Source organism: Bubalus kerabau, chromosome 1 (genome assembly GCF_029407905.1).
Source record: "Bubalus kerabau isolate K-KA32 ecotype Philippines breed swamp buffalo chromosome 1, PCC_UOA_SB_1v2, whole genome shotgun sequence".
Taxonomy (NCBI): Eukaryota; Metazoa; Chordata; class Mammalia; order Artiodactyla; family Bovidae; genus Bubalus; species Bubalus kerabau.
In genome coordinates, this window is record NC_073624.1 from 215,193,110 (window position 1) to 215,219,146 (window position 26,037).

The 26,037-nt window shown below is 44.7% G+C and overlaps 2 protein-coding genes across 10 annotated transcripts in view; both read left to right on the plus strand.

Annotated features, from left to right (window-relative positions):
• TXNDC15 (thioredoxin domain containing 15) overlaps positions 1-14,799 on the plus strand; it is a 39,415-nt gene extending 24,616 nt beyond the window's left edge. For both annotated transcript variants that reach the window (XM_055554034.1, XM_055554024.1), the window contains 4 exons: positions 6,647-7,134; positions 9,559-9,722; positions 11,981-12,111; positions 14,069-14,799. In XM_055554034.1, coding sequence (XP_055410009.1) covers positions 6,718-7,134; positions 9,559-9,722; positions 11,981-12,111; positions 14,069-14,265 — 909 coding nt within the window. In that variant the 5' untranslated portion in view covers positions 6,647-6,717 and the 3' untranslated portion in view covers positions 14,266-14,799. The remainder of the gene's footprint in view (positions 1-6,646; positions 7,135-9,558; positions 9,723-11,980; positions 12,112-14,068) is intronic.
• Positions 14,800-21,041: 6,242 nt separating this feature from the next.
• The window catches only part of PCBD2 (pterin-4 alpha-carbinolamine dehydratase 2), a 43,308-nt gene continuing 38,312 nt past the window's right edge, over positions 21,042-26,037 (plus strand). For 2 of the 8 annotated variants that reach the window (XM_055554167.1, XM_055554158.1), the window contains exon 1: positions 24,121-24,252. Coding sequence is in view for 6 of the 8 variants with exons in the window: in XM_055554112.1 (XP_055410087.1) it covers positions 21,244-21,327; positions 24,121-24,252 (216 nt within the window). In the remaining 2 variants the exon portion in view is untranslated. Of the gene's footprint in view, positions 21,328-21,988; positions 22,046-22,310; positions 23,753-24,120; positions 24,253-26,037 lie in introns of those variants that run through there. The other 6 variants (XM_055554135.1, XM_055554112.1, XM_055554124.1 and 3 more) reach the window with 6 other exon arrangements.

Genomic DNA, 26,037 nt, shown 5'->3' on the forward strand with positions numbered 1-26,037 from the left:
ATGACCGGCAAGGCGGTCTACCTAGGCGACGCTCTTTTATCTGCGCGAAGGCCCCGATCTGCGCGCCTCGCCTCTCCCTGGCGCCCTCTGCGCCCCTCTCCACGTTGTCCTGACCTCTTTCCTCCGGTGGTCCCGGCTCGCGGTCCAGGGTGGGAGGCGCTGGGGCGGGATGCCCCGACCGTGTATTAGCGCTTACTGAGGCGTACCCGCATGTGCTGAGCACTTTATTATTAATGATAATCATAACGAGTAGCCGACCTGGACCGTGTCGCAGAGTCGGACACGACTTAGAGACTGATCGACAACAACCGTGCCCTTAGTAGGAGCCAGGAACTGTGCATAGTACTTTCTATCATTTTCTCCTTTTGTCTTCCCACCGAGATATGTTCTGAGTATCCCTGTTTTACTGATGAAGATGCTGAGCTCAGAGAGGCTAAGTAATCTGCCTACATTTGTGCTTCTGGTAATTGGCAGAGCCTGTATCTCTCACTGCAAAGCCCGCGATTCACTTTGCACCCTGCAGACCACTTTCTTTAGAAGGTCATTCTTAAAAAAAAAAAAAAAAAAAAAAAAAAAAGAAGGTCATTCTTGCTCAGGTGCCTGTGTGAAGGATAGATGGGAACAACACAGCAGACACCCCGGGTAACCCGCTGCTTGCCAGATCATGCTCTCAGGTCCTCCTCCGTGGGGGAAGGCAGCCACCTGGAGGCATGGGTGGGACTTACTCTCATAGCTCTTTCTCCCCACTCCTCACAGCTCTGTTAAAGTCCAAACCCTTTGACCGTGCTTGTTATTCAGAACTTAACAGGAATACGCGGGCTTCCCAGGTAGTGCTAGTGTTAAAGAGCATGCCTGCCAATGCAGGAGACAGAAGAGATGCAGGTTTGATCCCTGGGTGGGGAAGATCCCCTGGAGGAGGGAATGGCAATCTACCCTAGTATTCTTGCCTGGAGAATCCCATGGACAGAGGAGCCTGAAGGGCTACAGTTCATGAGGTCGCAAAGAGTAGGACACAACTGAAGCGACTTAGCGCGCATGCATCAGAAGTATGCAGGTCTTTCCTTTTGCAACAGTGTCCTGGAAAGAGGCAAGGCAGCCGGCTTGCTGAGTTATGAAAAGTAATGAAAACACTCATTAAATGCCAGGCAGTATCCTTAGCGCGTTTTGAGCATCATTTGTTATTTTTATTCAAAAGAACTTGTTTCTCTATCACAAAAATTGTATAACTATACTGCCAACAGCAGTAGAGTCCATAGGGTTACATCGATGGTGGAGAGTTCACTGGGTATTTCCAATGTCCTGAAGGTCATAAAGGAAAAAAAGAAAAGAAAAAATACTCAAAACAAATCCAAAACACATGGTGACTTTGGGGAGAGACGTCCCATGACAGTTTCTGTCTTCCCTTATTCTGACTCAAAATTCTAACTCTCTGCATCACTCAGACTTCCTTTTGATTTTCTGTAAGGGAAATCTATCTAGTTGTACATGAAGGTGATCAAGAGCACCAGATTCTATTTTGTGCCCTGATTTTTTTCTCTGGAGATTCTTTTAGGACATTGGCATTCTCCATTTGTTTTCAGTTCAGTTCAGTCGCTCAGTCGTGTCTGACTCTTTGCGACCCCATGAATCGCAGCACGCCAGGCCTCCCTGTCCATCACCAACTCCCGGAGTTCACCCAGGCTCAGGTCCATCGAGTCAGTGATGCCATCCAGACATCTCATCCTCTGTCGTCCCCTTCTCCTCCTGCCCCCAATCCCTCCCAGCATCAGAGTCTTTTCCAGTGAGTCAACTCTTCGCCTGAGGTGGCCAAAGTACTGCAGTTTCAGCTTCAGCATCATTCCTTCCAAAGAAATCCCAGGGCTGATCTCCTTCAGAATGGACTGGTTGGATCTCCTTGCAGTCCAAGGGACTCGCAAGAGTCTTCTCCAACACCACAGTTCAAAAGCATCCATTCTTCAGCACTCAGCTTTCTTCACAGTCCAACTCTCACATCCATACATGACCACAGGAAAAACCATAGCCTTGACTAGATGGACCTTTGTTGGCAAAGTAATGTCTCTGCTTTTGAATATGCTATCTAGGTTGGTCATAACTTTCCTTCCAAGGAGTAAGTGTCTTTTAATTTCATGGCTGCAGTCACCATCTGCAGTGATTTTGGAGCCCAAAAAAATAAAGTCTGACACTGTTTCCACTGTTTCCCCATCTATTTCCCATGAAGTCATGGGACTGGATGCCATGATCTTTGTTTTCTGAATGTTGAGCTTTAAGCCAACTTTTTCACTCTCCACTTTCACCTTCATCAAGAGGCTTTTGAGTTCCTCTTCACTTTCTGCCATAAGGGTGGTGTCATCTGCATATCTCAGGTTATTGATATTTCTTCTGGCAATCTTGATTCCAGCTTGTGCTTCTTCCAGTCCAGCGTTTCTCATGATGTACTCTGCATATAAGTTAAATAAGCAGGGTGACAATATACAGCCTTGACGTACTCCTTTTCCTATTTGGAACCAGTCTGTTGTTCCATGTCCAGTTCTAACTGTTGCTTCCTGACCTGCATATAGGTTTCTCAAGAGGCAGGTCAGGTGGTCTGGTATTTCCATCTCTTTCAGAATTTTCCACAGTTTATTGTGATCCACACAGTTAAAGGATTTGGCATAGTCAATAAAGCAGAAATAGATGTTTTTCTGGAACTCTCTTGCTTTTTCCATGATCCAGCGGATGTTGGCAATTTGATCTCTGGTTCCTCTGCCTTTTCTAAAACCAGCTTGAATATCAGGAAGTTCACGTGCTTTAGGGGACCTGGAATGTTGGTTAGGTTCAGGGAGAGCAGATCTCTACAGAGCTGGTGCATTTGAGAGTGGGGTTGGCTCCCCAGTCTGCTACCTTTTGTTCTTCTCCAGACTTTTAGCCTCTCTGGCTTCATCTCCTGCTCTCATCTTAAGAATAATCCAGTAATCATGTTGAGTTTGACTTCTGATTATACATGCAGTACATATTTATCAACCCAGGGCTACAGAAAGACTGCCATCCCCACCATCTTGGCAGAACTCCCTGTCCAGGCACCCAACCCCTTCCCTAGGTCATAGTCAAAATAGTGCTTGACCCACTTCTGTCAGGACCTGCCTTGCTTCCCAAACCCTGTACTCTGCTGTATCTAACCTGTCATCTCTCCCTGCTTACCTGTTTTCCCATCAGTTTTATGTCCTTAAATTTATCTTATGGCCTAAAAACCAAATCCTGTCCCTTAGCCCCCTGCTGCTGCTGCTAAGTCGCTTCAGTCGTGTCCGACTCTGTACGACCCCATAGATGGCTCCCCCATCCCTGGGATTCTCCAGGCAAGAGTACTGGAGTGGGGTGCCATTGCCTTCTCCGCCTTAGCCCCCTACCTGCCCATAACAACTACCTGCTCTTTCTTTTCCTTTTCAGAGCTAGATTTTCAGAAAGAATTGTGTATGTTTATACACTGATAGATACCACATATAAGAAAGATCATACAGTATTTGTTTTTCTCTGATTTATTTTACTTAGCATAATGCCCTCAAGGAGGTCCATCCATGTTATTGCAAATGGCAAGATTTCCTTTTTTTTAATGGCTGAATAATGTGATATATATAGACACATATTAATGTTAGTATGTATGATGTATATATCACATTTTCCTTATCCATTCGTCCATTGATTGCTTTCCTGTCTTGGCTTTTGTAAATAACGCTGCAGTGAACATGGGGGTGCATATACCTTTTTGAGTGAGTGTTTCTATTTTCTTTGGATAAATACCCAGAAGTGGAATTGCTGAATCACCTGGTAGTTCTATTTTTTATTTTTTGAGGAACCTCCATACTGTTTTCCATAGAGGCTGCACCAATTTACATTCCTGTTGATAGTGCATAAGGGCTCCCCTTTGTCCACACCCTTGTCAACATTTGTCATTTCTTGTCTTTTTGATAATAGCCAGTCTAACATGTATGAGGTGATATTTCATTGTGGTTTTGACTTACATTTTGATTTTTTTTTTTTTTTATCTTGTGTTCTCTGCATCTACTTTTTAAACATGTAGTGCAGTTGTTGCTGTTTTAATAGCCTTGTCTAATAATTCTGACAACCGTGCAAGTTCTGGGTCAGGTTTGATTATTCTCATTATGGATAATGAGGAGAATTCCCTGCTTCTTTGCACGCCTGGTAATCTTCGACTGGATGCCAGATGTAAATTTTTAGTTTGTTGAATGCTAGGTATTTTAGTATTCTTATAAATATTCTTGAGCTTTGTTCAAATATCCAGTTATTTGAACACAGTTTGATTTTCACTTTTCAGGTTTGCTAGATGAGAGCAGAGCTGTATTTACTTTAGGGTTATTTGGGCCCTACTAATCCGCCTGCCAGTGCAGGAGATGTGGGTTCGATCCCTGGGTCAGGAAGATCCCCTGAAGGAGGAAATAGCAACCACTCCAGTATGCTTGCCCGGAAAATTCCATGGATAGAGGAACCTGGTGGACTGCAGTCCATGAGGTCGAAAAGAGTTGGCCACAACTTGACCACTCAACATGCACGCACCAAAGCAAGTCCCTTTTGTGCACTCTTCCCAGGGCTCTGTGACTTATGAGGTTTTCCAGTGTAGTGGGTGGGGACGGGTCCTATTCCCAGCTCTCTGTGGGTATTGGGTAATTGTTATCTCTAATCCTTTTGAGTGGTTCTTTCCCTGGTTTTGGGTAGTTTACTTACATGCGTATGCTGACCAATACACTCAAGGAGGCCCTTCCACAGATGACCAGAGAGCTCTTTCTGCAGCTCTCCCATCTCCAGGGTTCTGTTGTGCAGACTCTGGCTTTCTTAGTCTTTCTGGACCCTCCATCTCAAGGAGGGAGTCAAGGCAGGAACTCCCTCAGGCGGTAAGCTGGAGCTGTTGTAGGGTTCTTCTCGTCTGTTTCCTATGTTTTCAGGGATCACTGTCCTTCCCTGTCTCAGTCTCCTGAAGCTGTTGTTGCACATATTTGGCTGTTTTGGGGGTTGTTTCGGGAGGGAGAGTAAATCTGGTTTCTGTTTTTCCACTTAGCCTGAAACGAATTCCCGGAGAGTGTTTTTGAATTGCCGAATGAGTCTGCAGATATCTGTGGAAATGTTCTTTGAGACATTATACAAGCATGCATACCTTAGGAAGCTCCCAGACCCCTCCCCAGCTTTGAAGCCAGTTGATCATTCACACTCTGGTAGACATGCTCTTTTGCATGCTGGACTCCTTCCACAGCTGCTGGCTCCCCAGCCATATGGTGGACTCGTCCGGGTGCAGCTGCACTCATTCCTTACCCAGAGTCTGGCGGCTGTTTTTGAGGTCATGAGAGGTGCAGGGCAGGAGTCATTATTACAGAGGTGAGTGGAGCTTGCTGTATGGATGTGTGAGACTGCCTCCGACTCCTCACTTACCCAAACCTTTGGCTTAAGCCCTATCTAGTGGTTCCAGAGTGAGAGGAAAGCCTCCTCTTCTGGCTGCTGCGTCAGCTCTGCTGGGCACATCTTTAAGCACTCCTGTGGGCTGTAGCCCAAGGGCAGCAGGCAGGAAAGCAGAGGCCAGTGGTGGAGGCCACCCCAGGAAGAGCTGCTGCTAGCCGTAGTGGTGTCCCTCAGGCAGTGTGGCCTGGCAGCCCTCTGAGGTATCTTGCAGGAGGGTAAGGCCCGCTCTGGAGCAGCAGTCGCAAGATTTTGCTCCTGTTGCTTGCTGCTTTGTGCCATTGCGCATCACGCTGAACCTCTGTACTTCAGCTCAGTCATCTATTAAGTTGATTTGGTAACCTTCATCCCATCCATCTCTCAGAGCTGATATAATGGGTGCAAAGATGCTTCGCCACAGTAGAATCTTCCACATTGTTCAGTTGCCCAGCTGTGTCTGACTCTTTGCGACCCCATGGACTGCAGCACACAAGGCCTCCCTGTCCCTCACTACCTCCTGGAGTTTGCTGAAGTTCACGTGCATTGCATCTGTGATGCCGTCCGGCCATCTCATCCTCTGATACCCTGTTCTCCTTATGCCCTCAATCTTTCCCAGCATCAGGGACTTTTCCAATGAGTCATCTGTGTGCATCAGATAACCAGAATACTGGAGCTTCAGCTTTAGCATCAGTCTTTCCAGTGAATATTCAGGGTTGATCTCCCTTAAGACTGACTGGTTTGATCTCCTTCCTGTCCAAGGGACTTTCAGGAGTCTTCTCCAGCACCACAATTCAAAGGCATCAATTCTTGGCATTCTGCCTTCTTACGGTCCAACTCTCACACCTGTACATGACCACTGGAGAATCTTCCATAAAACCATCATTATTTTCTTGGATAGTCTCATCAAACAAATTAAATTGTTAAAGTGTTTGTATTGTATTTTCCTAATTGGATGTCTGAAGTGGAATGTTTTTGCTTGTAGTCCACATGGCAAGCTGCAGGTTTCATGTGAAGCTGTGCGCTTGTCCACTTCTGGGCATTCATTAATCTAGTACCCCCTTGTGATCTTCTTCATGACCTGGAGAATGATGGGTGACTCTCTAATAGTTTAACGGGAATGTAACTTTTTACTCTGGAGGGGAAATTTTTCATATTTGAGAACTCTGATTCTTTGGGATTCATTTATTTTGAAGTCAAATATGACTGTGAACATGCTGGCATGTTTTAGTTGCAGAGAAAAGAAGTCACTTATGGTCAGAGGAGCAGCCTGCTTACCCATTCCAGGTGGGGGCTGTGTACATGAGTGAGGAGGTGCCTTCCCCTGACCCAGTGGGCCAGGACCCGTCTGCAGAAGAGACGGAGGCAGTGCTGGGGCTGGATGCTGATGGCAACCACATGGTGATGTTGTCGGTGATTCCCGGGGAAGTCGAGGACAAGCTGAGCCCAGAGTCCGGCAGCGGCACCTGCGGGGCCGGAGGGGAGGAGGACTCGAGGTGCAACCTCCGGGAGAGCCTCTTCTCCCTGGACAGAGCTGGAGCAAGCTTCTCGGAGAGAGAAGAGGAGTACTACACTGAGCCTGACGTGGCAGAATCCGACCCCACCCCAACTGAGGACGCCAACACCACCGAAAGCCTGAAATCCCCGAAGGTCAACTGTGAGGAGAGAAATGTGACAGGATTAGAAAATTTCACTCTGAAAATTTTAAATATGTCACAGGTAAGAAAAAATTATTTAGTACTTTTCTCCTTTTCTGCACATTGATTTTATGATGTAATACTCTGTCATCTTTCACATGCAGAGTCATAATCTTCATCATATTGTCAGTGGGATAGCATTTAGTGGCTGCACTGGTGAAAATTCACCTGACTTTTTGGATGTATGTAGGGAAAGGAGGAGATATGACTAGTGTTGACTATGCTTTTTAGGTGGCCTAAACCTAGTCATCCTTGGGGTAATCTCACCGCCAAGCCTCATGATAAAAATCCCGGTGGACAGGGAAGTGCTTGGTATCAGAATCATAGCACTTTTCTTCTCAATGAGGTATTTGTTATGGAGACATAAAAATGATATATCTGAATTACTAGAATTGTAATTTAGCATTGTTTGGACCAGTCATGTCCCTGAAAAGTTTGTTATATTGATGGAAAGTTTTTTTTTCCCTCCAGAGAGTATGAACCTAGTGTTTACTCTGGACTGGGAGCTGACACATTCGTCCAGGGCAGCCATGCTTTCCAGCTAGTTGGATAAATGGTGATTCTAAAGAGAATGCCAGGATTCTGACTAATGTTTTCTGTCAGATTGTTAAAGCCAGAGAGCAGGATGAATTCAGGCTGCTTATATAAGAAAAGAATCCTAGCTGTGAGAACTGTGGTTGCTTATTTTATTATTATTTTAAAAATAGTTATTTATTTGGCTGCATTGTGCATTGGTTGCAGCACGAGGGGCCTTCAGTCCTCATTGCAGGATTGTCAGTTGCAGCATGTGAACTTTTAGTTGCGGCGTGTGGGATCTAGTTCCCTGACCTGGAATCGAACCTATGTCCCCTGCCTTGGGACCACAGAGTCTTAGCCACTGGACCACCAGGGAAGTTCCATGTGATTGCTTATTTTAAATTAGGGTGCGTACAGTACGTTGAGCGCCCCTCCAAGGCAGGTGTCACACCCCGCCCTCGGTGCGTGGTGAATGCTGTGCCTCAGCTGTGTGGACTGTCGCGGACTGTTCCATACATAAACGGGAGAAAGCACTTTGAGTGGTTAGAGTTAGCGTGGTGGCAGGGATGATGCACCCTCAAACTGAACTAACCTCTGGCCTATCATGGAGCTGACTGCTGAGATTATAGCTTGGGCCTGAGACCACAGTGCTTTAATGATTCTGTTAGATTGTGTGAGATGCACAGTTCTAAGGTTGGGACATTAGCTTGTACCCTGTGAGTACTTAGTGTATAATTGAAGAATTATGAAAAATGTTAAAATTGCTCTATAGTAATATTAAGAAAGCTTAGAGGAGGAACCCTCCTCCACTGTTAGTGGGAATGTAAGTTGGTGCAGCTGCTCTAGAAAACAGTATGGAGGTTCCTCATCAGATTAAAATTAGAGTTGCCATATGATCCAGCAGTCCCACTCCTGGGCATATATTCAGACAGAACCACAACTCAAAAAGATATATGCTGGCCTTCCCTGGCAGTCCAGTGGTAAGACTTTGTGCTTCCACAGCAGGGGGTGTGGATTTGATCCCTGGTTGGGGAACTAAGATCTCACGTGCCACATTGTGTGACCAAAAACAAACAAAAGAGACATGCACCTTTGTGTTTATAGCAGCACTATTCACAATAGCCAAGATGTGGAAACAGCCGAAATGTCCATTGACAGGTGAGTGGATAAAGAAGATGTGGTACGCGCGCACGCGCACGCACACACACACACACACACACACACACACACACACTGGAATATTAATCAGTCATAAAAAGGAGAAAAATAATGTCATTCGCAGCAACGTGGATGGAACTAGAGATTATCATACTAAGTGAAGGACAAAGACAAATATCATATGATATCACTTGAAAATGGAATCTAAAACACACCACAAATGAACCTGTCTACAAAACAGAAACAGACTCACAGCAGAGAACACACCTGTGGTGCCAAGGGGAGGCAGTGGGAAGGAATGGACTGGGAATGTGGGGTTAACAGATACCGGGTGGACAGACTCTTACATAGAGGATGGAGAAACACAAGGTCCGACTGTATAGCATAGGGAGTTATATTCAATAGCCTGTGAAAAGCCATAATGGAAAAGAATATGAAAAAGAATATATGTATGTATAATTGAATCACTTTGCTGTACAGCAGAAATTAACATTGTAAATGAACTAACCTTTATTAATATATATAAAAAAAAAGGAAAACCTTGGAGGAAAGTTGGTGATGCATCATTTGATGCTGCTTTTCTGCTGCTCCGTGGATCCATATGGGTCCACCCCAGAAGGTTCTCCGAGTGCTACACTGCTGTCTCCCTGCTGTCCCCGCCCCCACCTCCTCTCCCTGGCCCCAGTGGTGCTTCCTGCCCTTGAGTATCCTTCCAGAAGAAGTACCCATCCCTTACTGCTGACTGTAACACTTTCTGTTTCTTTTGCCACAGGACCTTATGGATTTTCTCAACCCAAACGGTAGTGACTGCACTCTAGTCCTGTTTTACACCCCTTGGTGCCGATTTTCTGCCAGTTTGGCCCCTCATTTTAATTCTCTGCCCCGGGCGTTTCCAGCTCTTCACTTTTTGGCACTGGATGCCTCTCAGCACAGCAGGTATCTTCCCCTAGTATCTTCCCTCAGGGGGGTTTATGTCTCATCCCAACTGTAACGATGGTTACAGTTACTTGGGGGTCGTAATCAGTTAAGTTAGGAGCAGAGGAGGCCTGCTTGAGCTTGAGCTTTGAAATGGAATTGAGGGAAGGAGAGACAGTGTGAGCAGTGAGGATTGGCACATTCCTGAGGGAGACTTCTGGAGGCTCCTTAAGAAGAAAGACAGTTCTTCCCGTGGTGGAATTTAAAGATGGCTCTGCCTGATGGCAGGGGAGGGGGCAGAGGATGTGTTAGGGTCCTGGCCAGATTGAATTAGCAAAATTAGCATCCTAAGTACGTTCTTCCTGTGTGACTTTCACCTGCAGCGTAGGTCCCCAACCTAGCAGCCTAACTCTTGGCACCCCTGTTTTATGTCTGCTAAGGATTTCTTTCTTTCTTTTTTATTCTTTTTATTTATTGTGGTTGTGCTGAGTCTTTGTTGCTGTGCATGGGCTTTCTCTAGTTGTGGTGAGCCTTCTCTAGTTGTGGTGAGCCTGGACTACTTTTCGTTGCCATGTGTGGACTTCTCATTGCAGTGGTTTCTCTTATTTTGGAGCATTGGCTCGAGGCGCCCGGGCTTCAGTAGTTGTGGTGCTCGGGCTCAGTAGTTGTGGCGCATGGGCTTTATTGCTTCACTGGCTGTGGTATCCTCCCAGACCAGGGATCGAACCTGTGTCCCCTGCATTGGCAGACAGATTCTAATTCTCTGTACCACCAGAGAAGTCCTTTTTTTTTTTTTTTTTTAAATTCTTTTCTTTCCTTCTTGCCCTCCTTCCTTCTTTCTTTCTTTTTGCTTACATTTATTCTTGAATGCATGTTCTTGGTAGACATTCAATAAATTTGATGAATTATTTTAGGACTTTGATATACATTTACCCATGTTTTGTAGTCTTTCACAGTGTTCAGTGGGGTTTTGTCTTTTCTGAATGTTCAGTAAAATAAGTTACAAAGAACTTAGTGCAGATGTTAAATATTTTCCCTGTGACTGTGTCTGAGGTAATAAACCATGTCCTCCTCTCCTGCTGTAAGTCAGATGCTACTTCTTAGGTCACATAGCGGTTGTGTGTGAATAAATTTAGGAAGTTTGGAAGATGGTCAAGTTGGTGATGAAAATGAGGCCCTGACTTCAGTGTGGATAATGTTTACCTGAAATTGTTTATGAAGAAAGAAACTGCCCCGCAAATTAGTATTTCCCACAAAGGCTTCAGGGAAAGATCTCAGTGGCCTGGCCCAAGGTTACAGACTGACTGGAAGGACATTTGAAGTCACTGTCCAGCTTTGACCAGGCCCTGTACTGGCCCCCTAGTCAGCAGGGCTAGCTCCCAGCAGCTGCTCAACACTCTTTGCTTATGGATCTGACACCAGCCTCCACGCTATCCTCAGTTCCCTGCAGGCTTTTATCATCACTTTGGTTGCTTCTTCATTTCTGCCTTCTCAGTGCCTGGTATGGTGCCTCAGTTATGGAGAATAGAGGATACTCTGTCTTATTGTATTGTGGGACGTGTATTTGCCTCATACGTTAGTATTTATGTTACAGCATGTTTGCAAAAGAAAAAAATCCTGATTATCCAATATTACCATTTTATTAGTGGGGGTAACTGAGGCTTAGAAAGGTTAAATCTGCCCAAAGATCACACAGCTGATTCAGTGGCAGAACTGAGGCTTGAACCCAGAGCATTTTGACTTATACCACTGCTCAGTATTCTGTAAAAGCTGAAACAGTTCTGCTCAGGTCATGTTACTTCTGAATTGTCTCGCCTTAATTGTGAGCTTCCTGGTGTGTTTGTTAGATTGTAAATTCCTTTGCACCGACTCACCAACCTAACTGCTTATCCATAAGTTGAATCTTTTTTGAGGGATGGAAATGAGCATTCTGGAGAGTTTGAAGTTTCTTCTGTGAAGTAAACTGACACAGTGTGCTTTGTCCATGCATTAGAATTTTCTGGTCTGATCTGTTTTGGCTGTTAGGAACAAAAGTAGTGGAATAATTGTGGCAGGGGCAGCTCCACGTTGTACTAGAAAGCAAGTCAGAGAGCAGAATGGGAATGCCCCCAACCGTGACCCATGAGGAAGGTGGTCAGAAACAGCCACAGCCTATTACTTCAGTGTCAGAAGCCTCCACAGGTCACAGGAAACTGGTCCTTTCTCATGTCTTTCCATCCGTTCTGATATCGTAATTGTGTGGGGAAGCCCACTGTTAATTCAGGTTTTCTCTCTTGTAGCCTTTCTACAAGGTTTGGCACTGTGGCTGTTCCTAACATCTTGTTGTTTCAAGGGGCTAAACCGATGGCTAGATTTAATCATACAGACCGAACGTTGGAAACGCTGAAAATCTTCATTTTTAACCAGACAGGTATGTAGAAATAATATGCTGTAGAAGACAACATTTTATTGCTGGAGGAATATGCCTTCTGTGACTTTTGATCAGCTATTACCCTTAAGTGAAGGATTCAAGATTGGCTTTGGGATGTAAAACTTTTTTTCTGATGAAATGTTGTGGTCCTGTTAAATGTCTGTCAATCAGTGGCAAGCTTAACATGATTAGGTAATATTCAGTTCAGTTCAGTCGCTCAGTCGTGTCCAACTCTTTGCAACCCATGAATCACAGCACGCCAGGCCTCCCTGTCCATCACCAACTCCCGGAGTTTACTCAGACTCACATCCATTGAGTCAGTGACACCATCCAGCCATCTCATCCTCTGTCATCCCCTTCTCCTCCTGCCCCAAATCCCTCCCAGCATCAGAGTCTTTTCCAATGAGTCAACTCTTCGCATGAGGTGGCCAAAGTCCTGGAGTTTCAGCTTTAGCATCATTCCTTCCAAAGAAATCCTAGGGCTGATCTCCTTCAGAATGGACTGGTTGGATCTCCTTGCAGTCCAAGGGACTCGCGAGAGTCTTCTCCAACACCACAGTTCAAAAGCCTCAATTCTTCTTCGCTCAGCCTTCTTCACAGTCCAACTCTCACATCCATACATGACCACAGGAAAAACCATATGATTATAGATAGCTTTGAGAAATGTAACAGCTTTATTGAGATAACATTCACATGCCATACACCTATAGATAGGTTTTTATATACATTATTCATTTAGGTGTAATATTTACACAGAAATAGGCATCAGTCACTAGTGCCTGTGACTAGTGATGAATTTTCACAAAGCGAACACCTTGAGTAACCAGTACTCAGATTCAGAAAGAGAACCTTACCAGCCTCCTTTCTGCACGATCACTCCTGTTCTCCCCAAGGATAAGCACCGTCTTCACTCCTACTATCACAGTATAGCATTCCTTGTGTTTGATCTTCATATTAATGCAGACATACAGTAAGGATTCTTATATGTCTGACTGGTTTTACTCACCGTTACGTCTGTGGGATTCATCTGCATTGTTGTGCATGGTTGTGCTTTTTTCATTTTTGTTGTTGTATGGAGTTCTATTTATTAATTTATGTGTAGATGCTATTTTAATTCCTTAATATTTGCTGAAACACAGGCCCTTATTTTTATCCTTTAGAAGTCTGAGCACTGAATACTGATGAAATTTCTTTCATTGGAAAAGTTCATTCCTCAAAAGCTTTAATGCCTCAGTTATGAGCACCCACTTTTTCCTGAAATATATTCATTGGAAGTAAATAAAAATTATAACATACCTTCCATATATCCTTAGCTGTATGTAATTACTTAGATCTAACACAGAAGAACAAAGAGCTCCATTACCTTATGGGAGTAACTACCTACCAGGTATTGAGTTATTCCAAGTCTTGTAAAGGATCCCTGCTTGTTGTTTAGACTGATGTGGAGAAGGGGAGCCAATTTGTTCAGTGCTTTCACAAAACTTAGAACACAAGCGAAATCTATGTAATCACTTTGGTAATCACTGCTTCCACTGTTGGTTAGTTGCTCTAACAATTCTTTCAGTAAATTATTTTAAAACATTTTGAATTTAGCATTACTCACCCTGTGATAACATTCTGTAGACTCCTGAGAATAGCTTTACTAAGTTGTTGAACTTTGGTCTTGAAAGAGAACAAAAGACACCTCAGACAAGGCACCGACATAGACCTTTCTGGTGAGTTCACTGAAATTCTAGTGTCTTAGCTTTGAACAGCTGAATGGATTCCTGCTCCTTTGATGTGGTGGAGAGAAGGGCAAGTTACAAATTACACTGACAGGCAAGTGAAGCCATCCCAGGTATACTAGCTGTGCTGTTTAAGACCACATATCATTTTGCATGCCATGCAGAATACTTAAAAAAATCTGTAGTGGGAATGTTTTCTATCTCATTTGAAACAAAACTGATTTCTCTTTCAGGTATAGAAGCCAAGAAAAATGTGGTGGTAACTCAAGCTGACCAAATAGGCCCTCTTCCCAGCACTCTGATAAAAAGTGTGGACTGGTTGCTTGTATTTTCCTTATTCTTTTTAATCAGTTTTATTATGTACGCTACCATTCGAACTGAGAGTATTCGGTGGCTGATTCCGGGACAAGAGCAGGAACATGTGGAGTAGTGATAAACTCAAAGGACAGTTGGGAAGAATTTCAATCCTTCATTTCAGAGACTAATGCTGCAATTTCATGTATTTTCTCCAGTGAAGTGTTGACTTACAACTTTAGTCAGATTGAAGGAATCATGTGTTTGCTGAACTGTTGAATGTGTAAAAAAAATTATAAACTGATCTTTTAACTAGTCCTATAATAAGCAAATGCAAACATATTCAGTAGAATTCACCATTCTTGTTTTTACTACTTGAACATTTTAAGGGACTAATCCAATTTGACATGTGAAGATGTATTCTGGTGGAGTAATGAACAGAGTGACAGTATGCTTACTTAGGCAGAAAAAAGACTTTCAGATTGTAGATTTAGAAAACTGTTGATTTCTTGTATACATCTAAGGAAGTTGATTTTCTGTTCATTTGTCTTTTCTCTCCCAGAATCAGTAAGCAGGAAAATGTTCTTCTATGGAAAGAATAATTAGGATCAATAAGTGTGACCTTACAAGTAGCAGCTGATGGGAAAATAAAGAGTCGGATACTATGGTGTTTGTGACCTCTGATTTCACTGAAAGGATCTGAAGTGGTTTAAGAAGTTGTTTCTGGGTAAGGCAGATGTTACTCAGCATGCATTAACTGAGCCTTAAAGTGTTCTTGGCCTTCTGCGAGGTTTAGTGAAAGCTGAAAGACATATGAAGTACTGTTGTTGCCCATAGTTGATTATGGTCTAGTTTAGGACACATGTAGAAAAGAGACAATGTGTAATTTACATGAAATTTTTGAAAGGCTGTTTCTAAAAGATCCCTTAAATTCAGACATGACAGCTGACTACACAATAATAAACTACTATTATACTGATCACTTCCAGAGTTTAGATAGTTTAGATCATAAGGTATTCTAAGTTCTGTGAAAATAGAACCTTAGATGAGCCTCCTTCCCATAGTGTAACATTCGATAGGGGTTTACAATGTATGTGTCATGCTATGGACAGCTGTGGCTGGGGTAGTCCCTGGCAGGAGGGGACCAGAGCTCAGAAAAGTACCATTATTATTTCCATTTCACACAGGAGCCTAAACTGTCATATTGAGATTAAATAACTTCAGTTGAGTTCAGTTCAGTTCAGTCGCTCAGTCGTGTCCGACTCTTTGCGACCCCATGAATCGCAGCACGCCAGGCCTCCCTGTCCATCACCAACTCCCGGAGTTCACCCAGGCTCACGTCCATCGAGTTAGTGATGCCACCCAGCCATCTCATCCTCTGTCGTCCCCTTCTCCTCCTGCCCCCAATCCCTCCAAGCATCAGGGTCTTTTCCAATGAGTCAACTCTTCGCATGAGGTGGCCAAAGTACTGCAATTTCAGCTTTAGCATCATTCCTTCCAAAGAAATCCCAGGGCTGATCTCCTTCAGAATGGACTGGATGGATCTCCTTGCAGTCCAAGGGACTCTCAAGAGCCTTCTCCAACACCACAGTTCAAAAGCCTCAATTCGTCTTTGCTCAGCCTTCTTCACAGTCCAACTCTCACATCCATACATGACCACAGGAAAAACCATAGCCTTGACTAGACGAACCTTTGTTGGCAAAGTAATGTCTCTGCTTTTGAATATGCTGTCTAGGTTGGTCATAACTTTCCTTCCAAGGAGTGAGCGTCTTTTAATTTCATGGCTGCGGTCACCATCTGCAGTGATTTTGGAGCCCCCCAAAATAAAGTCTGACACTGTTTCCACTGTTTCCCCATCTATTTCCCATGAGGTGATGGGACCAGATGCCATGATCTTCGTTTTCTGAATGTTGAGCTTTAAGCCAAGTTTTTCACTCTCCACTTAATAACTTACCTAGGTTATATACATAGTATGCTGATGAATCTAGGATTTGAACCTTCATATGTGTATCTGTATTTACAATATTTAAGAAAAAAAAGCCCTCTAATTATTCCATCTCTTATAATAATGTTTGAATATTACTATGTGTGCCACATATTGCTTTAAGTGCTTGACCTACACCATTTCCTTTATCCTGTACAGTGGCCCTCTGAGGTTGACTCCACTGGAAAATGAGTAAGTGAGGCCCTAAATAACTTGCTGTTCATTATATACTTCCAGTGGTGGAACCCAGCTTCAAACTTAAGCATTCTCCAGAGCCTCTATGTGGGCTGGAACCCTGTCCTGCCTTGATGCTATGGCCCAGGCAACCATCATATGCATAACACTCCAGTCTTTCTCTTATGTTTCCCATACTTGTAGCGATTATATAGCATCTTTTTCTCCCTTCTTTTGATTAACAGTGATAAATATTTCACTGTTGGTAATAGTGTTCCTAACCATGGCTATAGTATAGGCCTTTGAATAGATTCAGCATTACTTACCTAACCTGTCCTCTTGCTGGATTTATGGTTGTGTATATAATCTTCATTTCTGGAATGTGAAGTCAAGTGGGCCTTAGAAAGCATCACACAAAGCTAGTAGAGGTGATGGAATTCTAGTTGAGCTATTTCAAATCCTGAAAGATGATGTTGTGAAAGTGCTGCACTCAATATGCCAGCAAATTTGGAAAACTCAGCAGTGGCCACAGGACTGGAAAAGGTGAGTTTTCATTCCAATTCCAAAGAAAGGCAATGCCAAAGAATACTCAAACTACCGCACAATTGCACTCATCTCACATGCTAGTACGGAGAAGGCAATGGCACCCCACTCCAGTACTCTTGCCTAGAAAATCCCATGGACGGAGGAGCCTGGTAGGCTGCAGTCCATGGGGTCACTATGAGTCGGACACAGCTGAGCAACTTCACTTTCACTTTTCACTTTTGTGCATTGGAGAAGGAAATGCAACCCACTCCAGTGTTCTTGCCTGGAGAATCCCAGGGACGGGGGAGCCTGGTGGGCTGCCGTCTATAGGGTCGCACAGAGTCGGACACTACTGAAGTGACTTAGCAGCAGCAGCAGCAGCAGCACATGCTAGTAAAATAATGCCCAAAATTCTCCAAGCCAGGCTTCAGTAATACATGAATTGTGAACTTCCAGATGTTCAAGCTGGTTTTAGGAAAGGCAGAAGAACCAGAGATCAAATTGCCAACATCCGCTGGATCATCGAAAAAGCAAGACAGTTCCAGAAAAACATCTATTTCTGCCTTATTGACTATGCCAAAGCCTTTGACTGTGTGGATCACAATAAATTCTTAAAGAGATGGGAATACCAGACCACCTAACCTGCCTCTTGAGAAACCTATATGCAGGTCAGGAAGCAACAGTTAGAGCTCGACATGGAACAACAGACTGGTTCCAAATAGGAAAAGGAGTACGTCAAGGCTGTATATTGTCACCCTGCTTATTTAACTTATATGCAGAGTACATCATGAGAAATGCTGGGCTGGAAGAAGCACAAGCTGGAATCAAGATTGCCGGGAGAAATATCAATAACCTCAGATATGCAGATGACACCACCCTTATGGCAGAAAGTGAAGAGGAACTAAAGAGCCTCTTGATGAAAGTGAAAGAGGAGAGTGAAAAAATTGGCTTAAAGCTCAACATTCAGGAAACTAAAATCATGGCATCTGGTCCCATCACTTCATGGGAAATAGATGGGGAAACAGTGGAAACAGTGTCAGACTTTATTTTTTGGGGCTCCAAAATCACTGCAGATGGTGATTGCAGCCATGAAATTAAAAGACGCTTACTCCTTGGAAGGAAAGTTATGACCAACCTAGATAGCACATTCAAAAGCAGAGATATTACTCTGTCAACAAAGGTCCGTCTAGTCAAGACTGGTTTTTCTAGTGGTCATGTATGGATGTGAGAGTTGAACTGTGAAGAAAGCTGAGCGCTGAAGAATGGATGCTTTTGAACTGTGGTGCTGGAGAAGACTCTTGCGAGTCCCTTGGACTGCAAGGAGATCCAACCAGTCCATCTTACAGGAGACCAGTCCTGGGTGTTCATTGGAAGGACTGATGCTGAGGCTGAAACTCCAATACTTTGGCCACCTCATGCGAAGAGTTGACTCATTGGAAAAGACCCTGATGTTGGGAGGGATTGGGGGCAGGAGGAGAAGGGGACAACAGATGATGAGATGGCTGGACGGCATCACCGACTCGATGGACGTGAGTTTGAGTGAACTCCGGGAGTTGGTGATGGACAGGGAGGCCTGGCGTGCTGCGATTCATGGGGTCACAAAGAGTCGGACACGACTGAGCAACTGAACTGAACTGAACTGAACTGATATAATCTTCTCTTGGTGGCAGATTCCCAGAGTGGGAGTTATCCTATCAAAGAAACAGGAGTTTTCCTATGGTTTCATATATAGTGGGGCCCAATACTAGTCTGGAGGGTGAGGAAAGGCTCCCAGCATGACCAGCAGATCCATGGCTTTGCCTCTGACACTTAGCTGAGGCAGGCTACAGAGGTTCCCCTGGAGGGAAATATGGAACAGAGCTGGTTCCTGGAAGGGAGGTCCAAGTGTAGAGGGTCAGCTGGGAAGCACTGGTGTTGAGGGAAAGAGAACTAGAGGGGAAGGAAGTGGTCCAAGACCAGTCAAACTTGTCTGTTGAGAACACTATACCAGGAACCTGTGCCAGGAGGGGACTGCAACTCCATGGAGGATAGCAAGAATCACCACAATGCCAGCCACCAGGGATGTAAGCCCAACCCTTCTGTCCCTGACTTCTTGGTATTAGAGTTACCTAGGAAAACAACACGGTCAAGCACAGGATAGAACAGTGTTTTTATTCTCATGAGAAGAGACAGCAAGTTCAGCCCCAGTAGTGTGCATAGGTCCCTCATGGCTCAAGGATGTCCCTCACCCCCAGCCTATGGCCAAAGAGCACCCATCTAGTGCCACAGCAGAAGAACCCTCTCCCCCACCGAATGTGACATTCTGAAATGGGGGTGTGTGCCCTAGGGTCATTGACATCCATACTTAAGCAGAACAAAGGAGCACACATTCAGTCTGAAACAAGGAAGGGTACTCTCACAGGCCGATCAGCCTGGCACAGGCTGCTGCTGCTACTGCTGCTAAGTCACTTCAGTCGTGTCCGACTCTGTGTGACCCCAGAGACAGCAGCCTACCCAGCTCCGCTGTCTCCGGGACTCTCCAGGCAAGAACACGAGTGGGTGGCCATTTCCTTCTCCAATGCATGAAAGCGAAAACTGAAAGTGAAGTCGCTCAGTCGTGTCCGACTCCTAGCGACCACATGGACTGTAGCCCACCAGGCTCCTCTGTCCATGGGATTTTCCAGGCAAGAGTACTGGAGTGGGGTGCCATTGCCTTCTCCGCTGGCACAGGCTGTGTGGGCTCTTTTTTGGTAAGGAAGTGTTCCAGGCCCAAGGCCTAGTCCATGTGGCCAAGCAGGACATGAAAGACTGAGCAGGAGGCTGTTTTTCTCAACAGTGTCCATAACAGAGGACGTGCCCAGTAAATCTTTGCTAAGGGACTTAGATCCTAGTAAGAGAGCTCTATGTTAGGGCAGGGCATTCACAGCCCCTGTTAGTGGACATCACTCTCCCTGGACCCTAACCAGCATCCTGCTGCTAATGCTTTCATGACAAGAGCTGACGTGGCACAGTCTCGTCCAGCGGTATTAGGGAAGGAAAATGATGAAAGCAAACCACTGAACATGATGAGGGGTCTCCAACTTGTTATTTCACAACTACCAGTTAATTTCTCAGTTCTCACTTTAATGAGCAACATAGTAGGACATTTTTCATGATCCCAAATGCCCAAAGTAAATATTGGAAATACAATCTACAGTTCCAGCTCTTGTATATATCCATGTATGGCATCAGGCAAAGGAAACCAGAATGTCTCAGATAAATGCCTTGAGACCAGTGATGTTTGATGAAGGTCTACAGCAAGATTCCTCTGCTGAGTTTTCATCAGGTGGGCAAGAGTGAAGAAGATGGGTTGGGCCATAAGTCTGAATTTTAGACTATTTTAGGTGAAAGGCTTTATTTTTTTCCAAGTCCACATGGGAAATAAAACAAAATGCTAGCAGCTGCTAAGCTGAACTTAATTGGACTCTCATAGTTTCAAAAGTATATTCCTGAGTATATTGCTATGTTCTCTGCAAAACATATTATTAATTTGCTTGAACTATTTAGAAAAAAAAAATACAAGAATATACTAAAACCCACTAAATTGTACCCTTTAAAGGGATGAATTTTATGGTATGTGAATTATATATATAAAAAAAGGAACGATAAGAATAAAATACTAATATATAAAAGAAAGACTAAAGAAAGACTAAAGACTTTTGTCCAAATATATATATTATATATATAATATATATATGTATATATATATACATACGTTATCTCCGGGATGCCTACTATGTATTGAGTGTGCTACCTTTTAGAAAGCACTGTGAGCTAGGTTTTCCAAATTATTTTATCTAGACAAAGATGAGTTAGTCTGCCTAGGACACTGGCAGCTAAGTAATAACAAAGTAGAGCTTAGATTCAACCGGTGGCTCCCCTACTTAGAGGCCCTGTTTGCATCGCTGTAGTTTACTGTCCCACAACCGCTAGTAGAGTGCAGTGGTCTCCAGTCACCCCCCGACCCCCCTGCAGCTCATCTCTTCCTGTCGCCGTCCGCGACATCCTCCAGCCCGCAGGTGCTGTTTGCCCCAACGAGGTCAGACAGTGGGCGAGGCAGCGACAACCCGAGGGCCGGACACCGAAAAGCGAACCGCAGGTCCATCCTCAGGGCCGCGCCAGCCCCCCTACCCGCCCCGCACCAGGCGGGAAACCTGGCACCCGAGCGGCGATGACGCCGAAGGCCCGTCAAGCCGGAGCTGACAGCGCCGGGGGCCTGCGGAGGCCTGCAGGGGCGCCCGCCATCGAAGCTCCTGGAGACCTTCCGGGGCTGGTCCGCGTCTGGGCCTGCGCGGCGGGGCAGGGCTTTGCGGGACGGTCTAGGCTGCAGCTGGGAGCTTCCCGCACGGTCCCTGGCTCCGGGGCGGCGGGCGGCAGGCAGGCAGCGCGCCGGGCAGCCCTCGGCGCCAGGCTATGGCGGCGGCGCTGGGGACGCGGGAGGCGACGCGGCGCTGGTTCGCGGCGCTAAGAGGCAGGAGCCAGAGCCTCGCGGCCATGGTGAGTGCCGAGGGCCCGCGGTGCGGGAGGAGGGCGAGGCCCAGCCATGCCGGCCGAGGGGTGAAGGGACCGGGGCAGGCCCCGAAGTGGCCCCGGACTTCGGGTAGCCACGTTTGGGCACCCGGCACCTGCCGACGCGCTGGTCTGAGACAGGGGTGGCCGTAGCATCTTCCACTTTTCTCTTGCTTTGAATTTCATCGTAGTTTCCGAAATTGCCAACCAGAAAACAAACCACCACGACTTAAGTGTTAAAAAAAAAAGTATGCAAAGCAGTTGTGAAAATTCTTCACTCGTGGTGTGACTAAAGCTGCTTGTCGGGTCGTCTAGATTGTCCGCTCGGTGAGAGCAGGCACCGTCTCTCGCTCTCTGTAAACGGGGCCCAGAGTTTTGAATTAACTCATTTGTCTCGGTGTTAATTTTTTGGAGTATTTACTAATAAATTATCTTTTGAGTTGCACACTGATTTTTTTTTTTTAAATACCTAGAGGCGCCCGGTCCGTTTCCCCGTTTTATAAATTAACATATTGGGGGTAAATTGACTTGAGAGAAAGTTTTAACGTGCAGCACCACCTAGTGGGAATATGTTGTATTAAACTCACCGTTTCATTTTCTTAAATTGCTTGTTAGAGCCCATTTGGCAGTTTGAATATTTTTTTAATAGAAAAAAAATGTGACTCGATGATGGAGAAGATAAGCATTCTGCTTCACGGCCATTAAGGTGAGAACACAAGTTGAGTGCTTACTGTCACCTAGGCGTGTCCTAAGGCATACTTCTATCTCGGGCGCTGGTGATCGAGTACAGTTGTGGCATTGGGGAGGAGTGAATAAACAGGTGCGTTTGGAGTGGCTGCCACGTGCCAGGCTCTATGCTGGGTGCCTCCACACTTAAGATCTCTTTAAGCCTTTTAAAAATCTTGGCAGGTGTATGTTGTAACATCTGCACTCTAAAACATTGCAATTCAGAGAGGCTAAAATTTACTCAGCATCCACAGCTGAAAGTAACAAAGCTAGGCTTGGATTGAAGATGGCTCCCCAGATCCTATGCTTTCCCTGTCTCTCTGCATAGCTCCCACAGAAAGAAAATTAAGTCCATCACAAAGGGTTCTGTAGAGTGTGTGTCCTTAAGGGGACGGTTTATGTTGTATGGGTGAAGTGACTCCATTTTACAGTTCTGTACGTGGTTCCTATTCCTAGGTAGACACAAGTAGGGACCACAGTTCATGGACCTCACTGGAGATGTGGAGGTTTAGGGAGGAGGAAAACAGCTCAGAGTATGCTCCATAGACTCCCTGTGACTGCTGCATAACCTACAGCATAGTTAATAGTTTTCTTTGCAGCTATTTAATGATAATTCTGTTTCCTTGGCAAAATAGTCTTAGTTGAATTAAAATATTTAAATGTTTAAAATTTTTAGGTAATTTCCTGTAATAGGTCTTCTGTGAAATTTTTCACAGCTGTCATTAAAAAGCTATTGAATAGATACTTTTTAAAATAGTATGTGGTTTTTGATAACAAGCCTTTAAACGTTTTTATTTAATTAAGAGGCATTCTCATTATCGCCTGTTGTAGGGAAGGGTAGCTGACTAAGCAAGGAAGAGAAACTAGAAGGTTGGCTCATTAGCATCCTTTTTTCCTTTTTGCAGATTGTCTTTAAGTTTACTTACTTTGCCTTCTTAATTACACTGATAAAGGGTTTTAGGATTTCTGAAGTAGGAATGAGTTGAAGTTTCATGGCAGAGTATCCAGCTCAGCCTCTGTTTGCCCTTTGATAAGGAACCCCTAAGTTAGTTCATTCTTTCTGGGGCCAGTCCCTCCCTCACCTGAGCAGGTAGTAGCCCAGCGTACGGGTAAGACAGGAGGTGCTGGTGGGCAGTTACGCCAGAATGAGAACATGCCTCTTCTGACTTCTCCTAGGGTGTTCTTTCCTTCTGTCTGTTATGCTGCTTAGAGTTCTTTCAGTTAAAAAACAAGTAGCATGGCAAGTGTGGGCCTGTTAACTAACAGAACTCTGGGTGGAGTGTCCTCAGCAGGATGAATAGGAACAAGGTGGACAGTTGTGTACAAGTGCTTCCAAGTGGGCAGTGCTGTGGCCACATGGTTGAGGGAGTTTGTCTTACTGATGCTTCTGAGAAAACTCACTCCACTAAAGCAAGGGCTTTTTAACCTATAGCCCAGAGGGTGTATGAACGCCCAGAAGTTATTTTACAAAATCCCCTGTAAATGTGCATTTGTTTTTTCCTCTCTGAGGATTGATCAGTCTTAACTAGAATTGAAAGGGGATGATGAGCTCAGGTAGTTGAGACCCATGTGAGTAAGGACTGAAGGCTGCTGAGGTGATATGGGGCCATCCAAAGAGAGTGGACCAGGAGTTGAGAGTCCTGAGTTCTAATCCTGGTTCTGCTGCTGGACTTGCAGAGTTCCTTGGGTGAGTGTGTTACCTCAGTTTCCTAAGTCCTGGAATGTTGGCCATTGGTTATGATCTTTGGTAAGATGTCCAAATGGTCAATCTCAACTTTATCTGTAAGAAACCAGGAAAGCTGAGTTGTAAAGTTAGAGGCGTTTGTAAGGGGTGATAAGCCCACATACCATGGAGGCAACTTATTTTGCACAGAGCTAGTCTTGTTTTTATCTCTTTTGAGAGCTTTGTATTTTGAGAACAAAAGAATCGGAGATAGTTAGAAATCGTTGTCCTTAACACTTTTTTCTGTATCTCTACATAAGTAAAGAGCTGTACATGTATTTGAATTGAACCAAACCTCTACATTTCAGGTATTAAATGTGTTCTTTTCATAGTCAGCAGGTACCCACCAGTTGACTGCAGAGGAGAGGAGCCAGATGATACTTGACCTTAAAGCAGTGGGATGGTTGGAATTAAGTGAGAGAGATGCCATCTACAAAGAGTTCTCTTTCAAAAATTTTAATCAGGTAATTAGTACATATTCTTACTTGTGCCATGGTTTTTTTTTTTTTTTTTTTTTGGTCACCTTAGGCTGTAACTATTTCTATTAGTACTGGTTGTCTGGTGCCCTATGGATCCAGGGTCTAAATCTTTTCTTCCTAAATAATTCAGTGATAATTACTCTTTCCTTGTTGACAGTTACTGCCACCCAACTGGGTGATTCTCAACTCTAGGGGAAGGGGATGATTTGTGTGATTTGGAAAAATCAAATTCTGAAACCACTGTTGCTCTGATTTGGTGTTGGTTAGGATATTTAATTCCCTTTCAAATTTTAAATAACACGAATGGAGTGTCAGCTTTTTATATTTATCACAAGGGGCCATGAGTAAAAACGGTTGAGAAACATACACCTGCTTGACTGATTTCCCCTAGGTTTCTTGTGTGGTTGTCGAGTTTCCTTTCTCCTGATAGTTGCATTTCTGTCTCTAAATCATTCCCCGGGCTGCACCCTCTTCTCTGATTGGTTCATTTTCTCCAAGTCCAATAGTCAGCCCTTGTAACTTTTCTTGAAAGCTGTAACTTTTCTTCAACCTTGAAGATTGAGCCTTAACAGGGGAACTGTTCCATTAGGGCCCCACCCTGTTTAGAGAGTCATCTCCCATGACTTAGCCTTCAGTTCTTACTCCACTGCATTTATATAAGGTCCATGCTTTAGACTGTTCCATGTTTGTTCAGTTAGTTTGGTAATCCTCTGGACAGATTTATTGTTTTTATTTATATTAGGTGTCAGCATCTAGAAGGCAGAGACCGTGTTTGCTCAAATAACTGTCTATTGTACCTAACACAGTTCTGGGTACAAACAAGCATTGGATAAATGCAGACATTGATTACAGTGTTTGCTGGTTTCTGGAAGGGTGTGTGAGGACCAGATTTCCACCAAAGAAACCTTCGACATGTTTTCCTAGTAAATGCCGTTGGCTCCACTGTGCTGCACGCCCCATTCTGCTCTCCATCCATCTGGCTGCCAGCCTTCTGCTGTGTCTCCCACTCCTGAGGAAGCCTGGACCAAGCTGGCTCCTTGTCCCTGCTGCCCCACGTGCTTGATGGCTCTTGTCAGGGGCTTAGCACTCTGTGGCTGGTGGCAGGGAATCCCATTGGTACAGTAAGCTTGTGCATAAGCTCTAGGTAGCATTTTCCAAGCTTATTAAAATTCTTACATGTGTACAGCCTGACTTCTTTAAGCCTGGGCTAATTTATTGGGCTTGAACATGTGGCTTAAAGTACTTGAGTAGTGTTGCCTAAGGCTCTGCCCATGAGTCAGTCATCCAGCCCCACTCTTAACCTTGTGCTCAGGGTACCTTTGGAAGCTGTGCAGGGCATCCTTGATTAACAGTAATATTATTCACCAGGACATTTAATTACCTTGACTTTTTTTTACCCTACCTTCACTTACCTTTTAGGAGAAAGAGGCAGGTGACAAGAAGATCAGCTGATATCAGGGCACATACTCAGAGAACCAGCCCTGAGATGATGTCCTGGGGTCAGTTTTCCAGCCAGGCTCCTGTGACTTCAGCATGTAATGGCCTGTAATGGCAACTGATGTCATGACAAGTGTCAGCGCCCACCATCCAGAGACCACCAGGAACATGGCCATAGCTGAACGAGTTGGGCTGTTGCTTGTTGCAGTGAGGGAGAGCACTCACCCTATACGGGGGGCCTTGGGGCATCTCAGGAGGATGGTGTAGGGAAAAATTTATCACAGGATTTGGGCTGGTGCTAGTGATTTTGGAGTCTTTAAGGATCAGGGCTTA